Source organism: Acaromyces ingoldii (genome assembly GCF_003144295.1).
Source record: "Acaromyces ingoldii strain MCA 4198 unplaced genomic scaffold FA10scaffold_3, whole genome shotgun sequence".
Taxonomy (NCBI): Eukaryota; Fungi; Basidiomycota; class Exobasidiomycetes; order Exobasidiales; family Cryptobasidiaceae; genus Acaromyces; species Acaromyces ingoldii.
The window spans coordinates 3,129,325-3,142,441 of record NW_020290249.1 but is presented as its reverse complement, the minus strand read 5'-3'; the positions used below and the strand labels follow the sequence as shown (position 1 = coordinate 3,142,441).

Sequence of the window (13,117 nt, the reverse complement as noted above, 5' to 3'; positions counted from 1 at the left end):
GTAGATAGAATTACATCAGGGGACATGTGCACGCTACTCGATGAGGACGAGAACGCGGAGCTCGATGCTCCAGCGCGGTGCGGCGTCGCGCGCCGTGGTGGGGTCGATAAAGGCCGTGTGGGGCGTCCGCGTCTCCGTCTCAGAGTCGTAGCACTTGAGGAGGATGGCCTGGTTGGTGTCCAGGCCCTTGTAGTAGTACCACTTGTGCTGCGGCTCGCCCTCGGCGGGCGGGTGGATGAGGAGCGTCTGCCCGGTCCACGTCTCGTACCGCAGCTCCGACGGCTCCCAGTCGCTCGGCGTCACGCTGCGCGAGTCGGCCATGGCGAGTGGGTGCTCCTCGACGGGCCCCCGCAGCGGCCGCCAGACATTGACGAGCTGGCACTGCACCTCGCCCCGCTTGACGCGCGCCAGCACCTCGTCGCCCAGGTGCCGTCGGATCCGGTTCTCGCCCGACCAGCGGCTCTGGTCGCAGTGCGCCATCGACACGGGCTTGCGGTTCTCGGGCGTGTCGGGCAGGTGCGCCGTCTGGCTCTTGCGCACCGTGTGGTCAAACACAAACGTGTTTGTCACCTTTCTGCCGCGGGCGTCGCGCCCGAGGAGGTGCTGCTTGACCAGTGCGTCGGTGTCGGCATAGTACACGTCGCGGAGCCACGCGTCGTCGTTCCACTTCTCTGCCTGCCACGCGCTCGCCGTGGCCTCACGTCCAAAGCCGGGCACAATCTCGAAGCCAGCCTGGCGCGTCGAGATGCCGAGGTCGCTTCGCTGCTGTGCCGACGTGCGCGAGAGGTCGGTGATGCGCACCGGCGTGGGCGTGCGCACAAAGTTGTCCTTGCGGTCTCCCGCTGGCGAGGGGCAGAGGTACTGGTACGGCTTTGTCACGGCACGGTCCAGGTAGGTGATCTCGGCCTGGATCTGGGGCAGCACGGGCTCCGTGGCCGTCGTCGTGATTGTCGTCGTCGACATGCTGGGCAAGAAGGTGGGTGGCGGTGGCGGTTCTTGATGTGCCCCTCGTCGTTATATATCATATACCCACCTCCACCGGGACAGATCTGTCGTCCGGCAGCGAGGAAATTGCGTGACCAAATATAATAGTCTTAAGTCCGACGATGACTTGCGGCTGGAGAAATCTGTATGACTGCATGACAAATTAAGCTTCCGAGACGCCTGGTGCGTCTAAGGAGCGTGCTTCGAGTTGCATTCTACTACTATATGTGATTGGGGCCGCACATGCTCACGACTGGACTTTTGATGACTTCTGAACTCTTGCAGTGTCATCGACACAACTAATGTCAGGATATCAAGCGCTACCTCCTGTACTGTGGCAAAAAGGACGAGAGCGCCTCCAGACCGGCACGAAGCTCCTCCGTGGGGACACCGAGGCAGACGCGGACCCAGTGCGGCGTCTCAAAGCAGGTGCTCGCGGGTGCGAGGAGCTTGGAGGAGGAGCTGTCAGCCTTGCATCTCATCGTCAGACACTGGCATACACACCGTGCCGCTTTCTTGACAAGCCCGTTGCGAGAAGTCGACGTCGTCAATGTCGTCGCCCAGGTGAACGAGACTGATAGCTCCTCCAAGGCACGGGGTCATTTCCAGCCCCTGCGCCTTGCACCACGCTCTGAGCACGTCGGCGTTTGCCCTCGTCAGAGCCACATTTCTACTGAGGATCCGCGTTCGAATCTTGTCCGACAGCGCCAGGAGAGCAAGCTCGGTACCGAGCTTCGTGCAGCTGATGACAGTGTGGTCCAGGCACGTAGTGAGGTCCTCGACGAGGGCCAGATCCGGCGTTGCGATCCACCCGACCCTGATGCCGGCAAGGGAGAGCGACTTGGAGAAGCTTCCCGTCACAATAGCCCTGTTGAAACCGGAATCTGTAGCTACATCCATGAATGTGGTCGCCGTCTGCCCTCCATCCGCCGAGTGAAGAATTGGCGCGTGGGCTTCGTCACAAAGGATGTAGCATTCGGGTGATGCTTTGCGGACTAGGTCGATGATCTGCGTCATCTCACCTCTGCTCAAGACCTGGCCCGTCGGATTGTTGGGATGATTGAGGACCAGCAGCCTTGTCGACGGTCGCAGCAAGCCTTCAAGCTCCTTCATGCTCCCTCGCCAATGCGTGTCCGGTCGGGCTTTCCACAGGCTCACGTCTGCGCCCAGGCTCATGGGCACGTCGTAGAGCTGCTGATAGGTGGGAAAGGTGCATACAACGTGCGACGGCGCTCTAACCAGCGCTAGAAAGACGGCAAAGTTGGCTGTGATGCCGCCGTGCGTCGCCAATACATTCTCTGTACCGAGCGAAGACCTACTGTAGAAGGACTGCGCGATACGCAGCCGTAGCCGAGGGTCGCCGCCCATGGGGGCGTAGGACTGGGCCGTCTTGAAGAGATCCAGCTCGGAAGGAGGCTGCTCGCCCTCTTCTTTAGACCACTGCAAGAGCGTTTCAATCGCGATTGGATCGCAACAGCTGCCCGCCAGGTCATATTTGGCCTCGTGGTGGTACTGATGGATCCAGCGATTCAGCTCGAATCGCTTGAGGCTTGACATGCTTGCTTCAGATATTGTTCTAAGGAGCAAGCAGGAGGACACAGGTTGAAAGGGCGAGTCATAGTAGGACTAGCATGACTGCACGTGAGCAGCAGGACGTGTTGCGCATGACACTTCGACCACAGGGCGTAGAAGCATAGTCTAAATGGTGGTATCTTCCTACCCCACAAGGACCATCGAGGACCACACGACACAGTAGCACAGCGACGTTCCAATTCTATTTCTCAATGGTCTTCCTTCGCAGCACGGGGCCGTACCGTACAATGACAAAGGGCACCGTGCTAAAGACTGTGGCGAGCGCGGCCAGAGTCGTCGTCGCCAATGGGGAGCCTAGATTTTCATACATGTGCCTGTTCAAGAGGGGTAGCACTGCTGCAAAGAGGTTGCGCAAGAACGACTGGGCGGCCACTGCGCTCGAAGATCGATCGCCGTAGACCTCTGAGAGGTAGGAGAAGATGGCCTGGTAGATGGGAAAGATGGCTGTGTTGAAGAGGAGCACGCCAATGACTGGTGCAACGGGCGTGATGGATGCCCTTGCCGTCCACGCAAAGATGAACAACCCCGCGGGAGCCAGCAGTGCGCCGACGCAGGCGTAGCGAAGCCGCAGCTCGATGCGCTCCGGGTCGCTCGCTTGAATATGCTCTTGGTGCACGTGGCACACGTATCCTGCCAGGGCAGCGACAAGCATGGTGAGAAAGACAAACGACTGCTGCAGGAGCGACCAGCCGTACGCTTGTGCAAAGGTCAAGGGAATCGCTCCAAAGGCCATGTAGTTGATGCCCCATAGCAGGCTGTTGCCGTGGCTTCAGCAGCAGATTCGCTTTCCAGAAAGAGAGCACACTCACGCAGACCAGAGGGAGATGCTGCCGATGACGGGCTGGGTGAGCAGCATCGTGAGGGCAACTGTAGTCGAGGTGGCAGCGCGAGCAACCTTGGACCTTTTTTCTGAAGGAGGCAGCACGGCAGGCGGGCGCGTCTCGGGGAAAAGAGCGACGACGGCGACAAAGGCCACGAGCGCCGCCGCTCCATTCCACCAAAAGGCAATGCGCCACCCTTGTAAGGTCCCTGTAGCCACGTAGGCAACCGGACCGATGCCCTGGCCGATGTAGACGGAGGTCGAGTAGACGTACAGTGGCAGGCCTCTGTATGCGGGTGCAAAGCAGTCCGAGATGACGCCGGCGGCAAGCGAGTTGCCGATGCTGCCCGCAGCACCGCAGAAGAAGCGTGTGGCAATGATCGTGGCCATGTTGTCGGCCAGGGCCTGCGGAATGAAGCAGACGGCATAGACCAGCGTCGTTGCTATGTAGACGGGCCTCCGACCAAAGTCTTCGCTCAGGGGTGCCAGCACGAGGGGCACCAGGGCAATGGCAAGCAGATACTGTGCGCACGCGTAAGCTTTCGAGCTTGAGTCTCTAAGAAGGTTGAGCTCACCATGGTGTTGCCAAGCACGAATGTGGTGTGCGAGACGTCAAAGGCGCTCGTGATGGCCTCATCGCACAGTGGATACCCTGTGGCCGTGAGAGTGGTGATCAAGCTGCATCCTCGTCGTCAGTGTGTGGTATGTCCTTCGTTGATATGGATGGCACCTACGTAAAGAAACACGCAACGAGCGTCGCCTGCCAGCGCTTGCTGTCTGGCCAGCTTTCGAGCGTCGTCATGTCAGTGAGGGTCGTGTCAGACCTCAGGGCATGGGCATGATTGGCGATTGAAGCAATAGACACAGCGTCTCCCAGAACACGGCTCCTTTGACGTGAACGCCGGAGCACACGGCTCTGCAAGAAGGCATAGGAGCCGTGTCAAGGAAAAAGCCGTGCAAAACTATGCAATGCAACAACGCAAAGCAAACTTTGCCTGCAAAGAGGATCAAGCCTGGGCTGCACAAATGAGATGGAAGACGCTGTGCAACTTGTTTTCATTAATAGCCCTTTTCTACATCAACTACATTGAGGAGCTTGTCTCCGCTCAAGAGGCGCATAACATTGTTGTAGCAAATGTCGCTTGCCGTCTCCAGCTCGCCTTCAGAGTCACCGGCGAGATGCGGAGTGACAATGGCCCGTGGGTGTGTGAACAGCGGATGGCCGTCCTCGAGGGGCTCGGGTTCTGTCACATCTACGATAGCGCCCAGCAGAGGCCCGTTGCCATCGTCGAGCGGCCGATCGAGGGCCCAGAGGATGTCTTCTGTGCGCACCACGTCACCCCGGCCTACATTGACAAGAACCGCATTGCGCGGGAGCAGCGCAAGGCGTTGCCGTGTCAGGAGATTGCGCGTCTTGGGCGTCGACGGCAGGCTCGACACGAGGACGTCGCACCGCGCAAGAAAGGCGGCCAGGCTGGCCTCGTCCGAGGTGCTGTACATGTCCTCGGGCAGCGTCGCGTCTGCGTCGCCGGTGCCAGGGACGACATAGCCCGTGTCTGTGCTGCGTGTCCCCCGTGTGTTTGCCGCGATGACGTGTGCGCCGTACGCTTTGAGCAGCCGCGCCGTCTCTCTTCCGAGGTGGCCATAGCCGAGCAGGCCGACTGTCCGGCCGCGAATGGTGCGCCCTGCATACGGCTTTCCATACAGGTCCGGAAGCTGGTCGACCCACTTGCCATGGACCTGTGCGTTGATGTGCTGCTCGTTGAGGCGGAGGTAGATCATGTGGATCGTCGTCAGCACGTAAGGGGGGATGGTAATGACATGGAGGCCGCTGGCGTTGCAGATCGTCAGCGACTGGCGCACGCCGGGAGACGCGCCCAGGTAGCCTGGGCCCTGGACGATGTTTGTCACGCCCGAGTTGCTCGCCTGGACCAGTTTGAGGCGAGGGCACTGCCGCTCGATATCGGTAATGTACTTGGGAAGGCCCCGCACGTCGCACAGGACCACGTCGATCGACGCCAGCTCCTCGGCCGTGGGCTGGGCCTTGTCCAGGACCGGGTAGGAATACACACGCTCGGCCACCTCGCCCAGACGCGCAATGAGGGCCTTGTCGAGACGCGGACTGACGGTGACGAGGAGGCCTGCTGCTTTTCTCGCCATGCTGGCCGCGGCAACAGTCATTGTGGCAGTCAGTGGGAAGGAGAGACTAAAAAGAAGAAGAAGCGAGTTGTTCAGCGCGCCGTCTTTATCTAGCCTGCCCCAACCCCCCACGGACAGGCCAATCAGCGGACACGGCTCCCGGATGAATTAAGCTTATCTGCAAAAGAGGCTCCCTTGGCACGGCTCTGTGGCTTTTTCGGTTCATTTATCTCACAAGATTCGACGCACACTCGCTCGCCTGCCTCGAGAGCACCACCATGAATCGAGGAAAGAGCTACGACGACAAGGTGTTTTGCATCGCCGACCTCGAGGCAAACGCGCTCGGGCGCCTGCCGAGGGCCACGGCAGACTACATCAATGGCGGCTCGATGCTCCATGAGACGCTGCGCGCCAACAACGAGGCCTACGATCGCTACGTGTTTGTGCCGCGTTACTTTAAAGACGTGCGCAAGGTGGATACAACGACAGTCTGCCTCGGAAAGAAGGTCGCCTTCCCCGTCGGCATCTCGCCCTCGGCCATGCACTCGCTCTGCCACCAGGACGCAGAGGTGGCCACCGCCAGAGCGGCCGCCGAACGGGGCATCAACATGATCCTGTCCACCTACACCAACACACCCGTCGATGTCGTGGCAGGCGAGCTGGGGGGTATGGCGCTGGGCCAGCAGCTGAGCAAGGTCCTCGACGAGGGCATCAACCAGAGCATCATCGACAACGCCGAGGCAGCCGGCGCCTCGGCCCTCTTTGTCACCGTCGACTGCCCCTGGCTGGGGCGTAGGCTGGGAGACTACCGCAACTCGTTTGCTCCACCGACAGACATGCCGTTTCCCAGCTTCCCCACCGATGTCGACATACACAACCTGTCGACGGCGGACCAGCGGATCGCCTACGATGCCGATCTGAGCTGGGAAAAGGTGCGTGCGCTCAAGGGCCGGACAAAGATGCAGATCTGGCTCAAGGGCATCCTGTCGCCCATCGACGCCGCCATGGCCGTCGAGGCTGGTGTCGACGGCATCCTCGTGTCCAACCACGGCGGACGGCAGCTCGATGGCGCCATCTCCACCCTCGAAGCGCTTCCTGCCATTGTCGAGGCCGTCGCCGGCAGAGTGCCCGTCCACATCGACGGAGGCATCCGCAGGGGGAGCGACATCTTCAAGGCCCTCGCCCTGGGCGCCCAGCACGTGTGGCTGGGCCGGACGGTGCTGTGGGGACTAGCATACAAGGGCCAGGCCGGTGTCAAGCTCGTCCTCGACACGCTCTACGACGAGTTTCAGCTCGTCATGGCCCTCAACGGGTGTGCGACCGTGGCCGAGATTGGGCCTCACCTCTTGGCCCGGCGCCACCTCGACGGCAGCGTGGTACCTTTGCTTCTGTCTCGCGAAGCTAGATTGTAGTAAAGCCTTGCTCTTCAATCAAGCCATCTATTCCAATCAAGCTTCCAATCAAGCCATCGATCTCAAGTACAACTAGGAAATAGGCCAGGAGGTGCCATCTTTTTGTGATGGCGTAACAAATCAGTAGTATGACAGTGAAGCCATCAGTCCAAGTCAAATGATCATTTGCAAAGAAGTCATCCATTCCAATAGACCCAGAGACAAATCAATAACAAAAAGCAAGCCCTATCAAGTTCCAACGAGCCCAGAGTCACAGTCGAATATGCCACAGAAGAAAAGAAGGAGAAAGGAGAGAACTAGCAGACAAAGGCGCTCTTGAGCGATCCTGTGTCGTAGTCGGCCTTGATGGCACTAACCGAGCCATAGGTGCCGCCGACAATGACAAAGAAGCCAGAGAGCATCATGAGGGCAATGAGGATCTCGCGCCACGTCCTGGGCACGCGACGCAGAGCGTCGCGGTCGTAGAGGTAGGTCATGCCAGGGACGACCATGGCCCAAAGCACACCAAAGAGCGAGCCGAGGAGGCCGAGAAGGTCGCCGAAGAAGGGCACACCCGCGGCGATGAGGAAGCCCACAATGACGGCGACGAGAATGGAAAAGAACCAGACGAGCCAGTGGACCATTGTGCCCTCCTGTAGGTGGCGAGTGCCCCTGAGAATACGGACAAACGAGTACTTTGCCGAGATGTGGGCCTCGAACAGGCACGAGACCATCAGACCCACGAGGGCGATGCCGTAGCCGATCTTTTCCACCGTCGGTCCTGCACTTCCAATCGCGGGCGAGGCCACGTACTGGCCCACCTTGGCGTAGATGACGATGCCCACGAGCGTGTAGTTGATGACGACGAAGCCCTGTCCGGCCCACAGGGCCTTGCGGTAGTCGGATGTCCGCCGCATCTCCGCGTGGATGGGGATGAAGGTGGCCGTGCCGGCCAGCGAGAGGACGTGGGTGGCGACGGCATTCATGGCGTCGCCAAACGAGGGCGTGGCAAATGCTTGGAAGCCGAGGTCGTAGGGTCCCTGCGACGGCGCCTTGTGAGGCCGGCTCTGGGCCAGGCACGCAATGGCCGTCAACCAGACGGCGACAAAGAGGCAGCCCATGCCGAGCCAGCCAAAGGGGGCGACGTACTTCATGGTGCGGCAGATGGTGCACACGACGATGGTGATGGCAGCAGCAACAGTCATCCAGACGATGGAGCAGGCAGCATGGTCAGTGAGCGTGTTGAGGGCGATGGAGAAGGTGACCATGGCCGCGCCAATGATGAGGGCATTGTAGAGCCAGTAGAAGAAGCCCAGGACCTCACGGCCCATGGGTCCAAAGATGAGCTGACCGGCGTCGCCGATGCTGTGCACGGTGCGGTGGGCCTGTCTGAACCGTCCCATCTCCAGGCCAGCAAAGGTGGTGATGGCGCTGATGATGAGGAGCGAGATGAGGCCAGGCACAATGCCGAGGGTGGCAAAGGTGCCAGGGATGCCCAGTACACCGAGGCCGAACTGCGACTTGCAGATCAGGACGGCGGCGCCTTGCCTATCATAAATTCACATGTGTGAGATGGCCATTAAAGCTTCATCGGTGTAGTGTTAATGCTCACCAGCTAAGACCGTGAAAGTCAGGGCCGACATCGGCGTCGACAAAGACGTCCTCCTCGGGCGTCTCGGGGTAGTCGCTGACGTTGGCCTCTGCCTTCTGTCCAGGCATCTCGACGTCTTCAGTGGAGGAGTGTTTCGACATGGCTCTTGTGTTATCTGGCTTGCACTCTGCGCTCATGGTGCCTCCTTTTATGTGTTCCCCCGTCATGAAGCAACCGTCAAGCTGATAACGATTGCCCAGAGCCGGACGTCACATTCTGACGGGAGCCGTGTCATGCAAGCCTAATTTTAGAGCCGTGCCTCCCCGCGGTGACAGAGCCGTGCTTGGACGATTAAACTTTTAAAGCGCGCGCAGAGCAAGCCACCCGTTAACCATTCCATCAATCCACCACTTCTAGCTACAATGACCCAGGAGACACCTCACCCTCTCGACCCAGCCACGCCCAGGGAGCTGGCGGCCGCCGTCGACCTCATCCGAAAGAGCTGCTCGGGCGTCGATGTCCAGTTCAAGGCAGCCGGCCTCAAGGAGCCGTCCAAGGAGGCGCTCCTGCCCTTCCTGCGCGCCGAGCGCTCGTCGATGCCATACAACGCCCCACCCCGGCTCATCTACGTCATGTTCCTCTACCGACACACGCCAAGGCTCTTTGACGCCGTCGTCGACGTGACCAACGGCAAGATCCTCGAGGTCGAGGAGCAGCCACGGGGAAACCACGCGCCCGCCGACCGTATCGAAATGAACGAGGTGGCTGCCACCTGCCTCAAGTCGCCCCTCGTCCAGAAGGAGCTCAAGCGGCTGGGCCTCGACGCCGACGTGGTCGTCATGGACCCTTGGATCTACGGAAGGGACGACGACGTCGAGGACCGGCGGTTGGCCCAGGTCTTTTTCTACATTCGCAACCCCAAGAAGTCCGACGACTTTGACTCGAACCACTACGCGTTTCCACTCGACTTTATGGCCGTGACAGACATGGTGGAGATGCGCGTCGAGGAGATCGGCCGGATCCCCCTCGGTGCCACGAGCGTGACGGGCAAGGACGAGGCGCCGCTCAACGTCGGCCAGCCCGTCGAGGCCGAGTACGCCCACCACCTCCAGTCGCAGCCTGCGCGCACGACCGTCAAGCCGCTGCAGGTCGTGCAGCCCCAGGGCGCCAGCTTCACCGTGGCAGGCAGCCTGGTCGAGTGGGAGAAGTGGCGCTTCCGTGTCGGCTTCAACTACCGCGAGGGCATGACGATCCACGACGTCACCTTTGACGGCCGCGAGGTCTTTTACCGCCTGTCGATGTCGGAGATGTTTGTGCCGTACGGCGACCCGCGCAACCCGCTCCACCGCAAGGCCGCCTTTGACCTCGGCGACGTCGGTGCCGGCTCCACGGCCAACAACCTGGGCCTGGGCTGCGACTGCCTCGGCCTGATCAAGTACTTTGACGGCGCCGTCATTGACCAGCACGGGACCGTGGTGCCCAAGCCCAACGCCATCTGCATGCACGAAATCGACGCGGGGATCCAGTGGAAGCACACCAACCACCGGACGGGCAAGGCGTCGGTGGTGCGCAAGCGCCAGCTGCAGCTCCAGACGATCATCACCGTGGCCAACTACGAGTACATCTTCTACTGGACCTTTGACCAGGCCGGCGAGGTCGAGTTTGAGACGCGCGCCACGGGCATCCTCAGCACCACGCCCATCGACCCACGCTGCGACGAAGAGGTGCCGTTTGCCACCCGGGTCGGCGACGGCGTCCTGGCCCCTTACCACCAGCACATCTTCTGCCTGCGCATCGACCCGTGCATCGACGGCGACGGCAACACCGTCGAGGTCGTCGACAGCGTGCCCATGATCGCCGACCCGGTGCTGAACCCGTACGGGACCGGGTACGTGACCGAGTCGCGAAAGATCAAGACGTCGGGAAGCGAGGAGACGGACCCGCTCAAGGCGCGCATCTTCAAGATCATCAACCCCAAGAAGATGAACCGCGTGTCCAAGACGCCCGTCGGCTACAAGCTCATGCCCATCTCGTCGCAGAAGCTCCTGGCCGCCCCGGACTCGTGGCACGCCAAGCGCGCCGAGTTCGCCCACGCGCCCCTCTGGGTCACGCGCCACCGCGACGACGAGCTCTTCCCCGCGGGCCGGTACACCAACCAGTCGCGCGGCGGCACGGGCATCAAGTCGTGGGTCGACCGGCGCGACAGCGTCGAGAACCAGGACCTCGTCCTCTGGCACACGTACACCTTCACACACAACCCGCGCACCGAGGACTTCCCCGTCATGCCGGCCGAGTCGGTGCGCATCGCCCTCAAGCCCATCAACTTTTTCGAGTACAACCCGGCGCTCGACGTGCCCGAGAGCACGCAGGCGTCGAACAAGAGCGTGCTCTACCAGGCCGCCAACGGCTGCTGCCGCGGCGACTCTCCATAGATTTCTTTTGCTTTGCATCTCCGTTCGCTACTGGGCTTTTCATGAATCTGTTCATTTCACCATTTGGGCTACTCTCGAATCTATTCACTGCACTCTTTCTCAGGCTCGGGCTGCTCATGGATTTGTTCTGAGCACTCATGTCTATATTCAGTCCACTATCAGGCCAGAGTATCACTACGCTACACCTTTGGCACGAGCCTGCTCGCGCTCCTCCTTTTCCCGAGCGATGGCAATGGTCGCCGGGCTGCGCGCCCGGATCTCGGCGCCGCGCCACTTGAGAATGAAGGGCAGCAGGCCGAGGACAAGGGCGATGCATGCGACCATCGTCGAGGCCCACTGCGTGCCCATTCTCTCGTACGCCGTCTTGCTCACGAGGGCTGCCGCAAGAAAGTCAGCTTCTTCAAACAAAAACATCGCCTGCTTGTCCAGGGCAGACACTCACGGAAGATCGAGGCCAGCGTGTTGCGGAAGCACGACTGCGCAGCCAACGCAGACGACGCGTACTCTTCGTAGGCATCGGCGAGGTAGGTGTAGGCGGAGAGGTAGATGGAAAAGATGCCAAAGTTGATGATGACGAGGCCTATGCACGGCCCGATCCAGTGCAGCCACGGCCGGCCGGTCCACGCAAAGATAAAGGCACCCACGGGAAACGCAATGGCGCCCACCATGCAGCCGTACAGGCGCGACTCGGGCTCAGGCTTGGTGCCGTCGGCACGCCGCGCGGCATCGCGCCGGTAGAGTCGCTCCTGGAAGACGTTGTTGAAGACGAAGCTGAGGAAGCAGCCGATGAATGTGCACAGCTGGGGCAGGTTCTGCTCGCCCGTGTTCCAGCCGTAGGCCGAAAAGACAATGGGGATGGCCGAGAGGAGCAGGTAGGAGCAGGCCCAGCCGAAGCCGATCCAGAGCGAGTAGAACATGATGATGGGCTCTGTCAGCAGGTAGCGCAGCGGCCGGCCCAGCGAGTTCTTGAGCAGCGTCTTTGCATCGACGGCCTCGTCATCGGCACGCGTCCGGTGTGGGATGCCCGTCTCCTTGGTCAGCCGCTTTGCACGTCTCTTGAGCAGCACCGAAGCGCGTGGCTCGCCGAGGAAGAGGGCAAAGCAGATAAAGGAGACGCCGCAGACCATCATCTGGGGTGAAAAAGCCCTGTCAGCGACTGTGGGGAACTACATCAGGCAATGAAGCAGCGTCTCACCTGGATCCAAAAGATCCATCGCCAGCTGAGCTCCTGCGCCACCCAGCTTGCATAGACTGGGCTGAAGCTTTGTGCCTGAAAAGAACCGTCAGCGAGGCGAGGCAGACAGAGAACAGAGGACAACGCACAGCAAAGAGACAGAGAGCGTACAGGCTGAGGACAATGCCTCGACGGTCAGCCGGAAACATGTCGGCAAAGTAGCCCCCCGACATGGAGTTGCCCACAGACCCGACGCAGCCCTGAATGAACCGTGTGACTACGATGGTCTCCAGATTCTGAGCCAGCGTCTGGCCGAGGAACAGCACCAGGTTGCTGAGCGGGAAAAGACAGGAGGTAAGCGATTGGCAACCGTCGCAATACAGGCATGCGCAGACACGCACCAGAAGGCAGACACCATCATGACCGGCCACCGTCCAAAGCTCTCAGACACAGGCGCGAGAAGAAGAGGCGCAAAGGCGATGCCGAGAAGATAGACGGTGATGCCAGACTCATAGGCCACATAGGGGTACGGTCCCAGGTCTTTGTTGACGCCCTTGTAGGCCTGGCCGTAGCCTGCGCTCATCGACGCGCTGGCAAAGGAAAAGGTCATGACGGTGCACGCGCAGATCCATTTTTGTCGAGTGGGCCAGTTCTGGGGATGCTCTGGGTCATCCTCGGCCCAGTCAATGTAGATGGCCCCGCTGGGCTCAGGCGTCGCGTCTCCCGAGGCCGTCTCCATCTGGGCACCGTCGTCGATCTTCTTCTTTGTCGGCGTGTCCATCGTCGAGGGTTAGGGAAGCGGGGTTTTAACTGGGGCAAAGTTCACCTTTATACGAGACGGCATCCTGACTCCACCCTGCCGCAGGAACGCAGGTTTTGCTCATTGCTTGGCTCAATCAGGCGTCAGTCATTGGTACGAGGCAGTCGCTGCTGCGTTGGGGGGAAGGCGAAGTCGAATTTCGAGCGGAGCAATGATTTTCCCCAATGCGATAT

At 60.6% G+C, this 13,117-nt stretch overlaps 8 protein-coding genes across 8 annotated transcripts; 2 read left to right on the top strand and 6 right to left on the bottom strand.

Moving 5' to 3' along the window:
* Positions 1-33: 33 nt before the first annotated feature.
* FA10DRAFT_229492 (hypothetical protein) lies at positions 34-963 on the bottom strand (the record flags this gene model as incomplete). Its single annotated transcript, XM_025518792.1, has 1 exon — positions 34-963. The coding sequence occupies one exon, from the start codon at positions 961-963 to the stop codon at positions 34-36; it is 930 nt and encodes a 309-aa protein (XP_025378246.1).
* A 221-nt stretch (positions 964-1,184) lies between these two features.
* FA10DRAFT_302227 (PLP-dependent transferase) lies at positions 1,185-2,566 on the bottom strand. Its single transcript, XM_025525079.1, has 2 exons — positions 1,489-2,566; positions 1,185-1,433 (listed from the first exon to the last, which is right to left on the bottom strand). Exons 1-2 carry the CDS (start codon positions 2,539-2,541, stop codon positions 1,305-1,307), a joined length of 1,182 nt encoding a protein of 393 aa, XP_025378245.1. The 5' UTR covers positions 2,542-2,566; the 3' UTR covers positions 1,185-1,304.
* Positions 2,567-2,704: 138 nt separating this feature from the next.
* Positions 2,705-4,199, bottom strand: FA10DRAFT_302226 (MFS general substrate transporter; the record flags this gene model as incomplete). Its single annotated transcript, XM_025525078.1, has 4 exons — positions 2,705-3,332; positions 3,387-3,919; positions 3,973-4,075; positions 4,132-4,199. 4 exons carry the CDS (start codon positions 4,197-4,199, stop codon positions 2,759-2,761), a joined length of 1,278 nt encoding a protein of 425 aa, XP_025378244.1. The 3' UTR covers positions 2,705-2,758.
* Positions 4,200-4,428: 229 nt separating this feature from the next.
* On the bottom strand, positions 4,429-5,630 carry FA10DRAFT_267458 (hypothetical protein). Its single transcript, XM_025521918.1, has one exon. It carries the CDS (start codon positions 5,576-5,578, stop codon positions 4,457-4,459), a length of 1,122 nt encoding a protein of 373 aa, XP_025378243.1. The 5' UTR covers positions 5,579-5,630; the 3' UTR covers positions 4,429-4,456.
* A 130-nt stretch (positions 5,631-5,760) lies between these two features.
* On the top strand, positions 5,761-7,148 carry FA10DRAFT_267457 (FMN-dependent alpha-hydroxy acid dehydrogenase). Its single transcript, XM_025521917.1, has one exon. It carries the CDS (start codon positions 5,815-5,817, stop codon positions 6,946-6,948), a length of 1,134 nt encoding a protein of 377 aa, XP_025378242.1. The 5' UTR covers positions 5,761-5,814; the 3' UTR covers positions 6,949-7,148.
* Positions 7,149-7,244: 96 nt separating this feature from the next.
* On the bottom strand, positions 7,245-8,679 carry FA10DRAFT_260766 (hypothetical protein; the record flags this gene model as incomplete). The annotated part of the gene is made up of 2 exons (XM_025520039.1): positions 7,245-8,475; positions 8,540-8,679. 2 exons carry the CDS (start codon positions 8,677-8,679, stop codon positions 7,245-7,247), a joined length of 1,371 nt encoding a protein of 456 aa, XP_025378241.1.
* Positions 8,680-8,915: 236 nt separating this feature from the next.
* FA10DRAFT_267456 (copper amine oxidase) lies at positions 8,916-11,040 on the top strand. The gene has a single exon (XM_025521916.1). The coding sequence runs from the start codon at positions 8,941-8,943 to the stop codon at positions 10,948-10,950; it is 2,010 nt and encodes a 669-aa protein (XP_025378240.1). The 5' UTR covers positions 8,916-8,940; the 3' UTR covers positions 10,951-11,040.
* A 44-nt stretch (positions 11,041-11,084) lies between these two features.
* Positions 11,085-13,045, bottom strand: FA10DRAFT_267453 (MFS general substrate transporter). Its single transcript, XM_025521915.1, has 5 exons — positions 12,526-13,045; positions 12,274-12,457; positions 12,146-12,220; positions 11,393-12,080; positions 11,085-11,327 (listed from the first exon to the last, which is right to left on the bottom strand). The coding sequence occupies exons 1-5, from the start codon at positions 12,903-12,905 to the stop codon at positions 11,125-11,127; spliced, it is 1,530 nt and encodes a 509-aa protein (XP_025378239.1). The 5' UTR covers positions 12,906-13,045; the 3' UTR covers positions 11,085-11,124.
* Between the last annotated feature and the right edge of the window lie 72 nt (positions 13,046-13,117).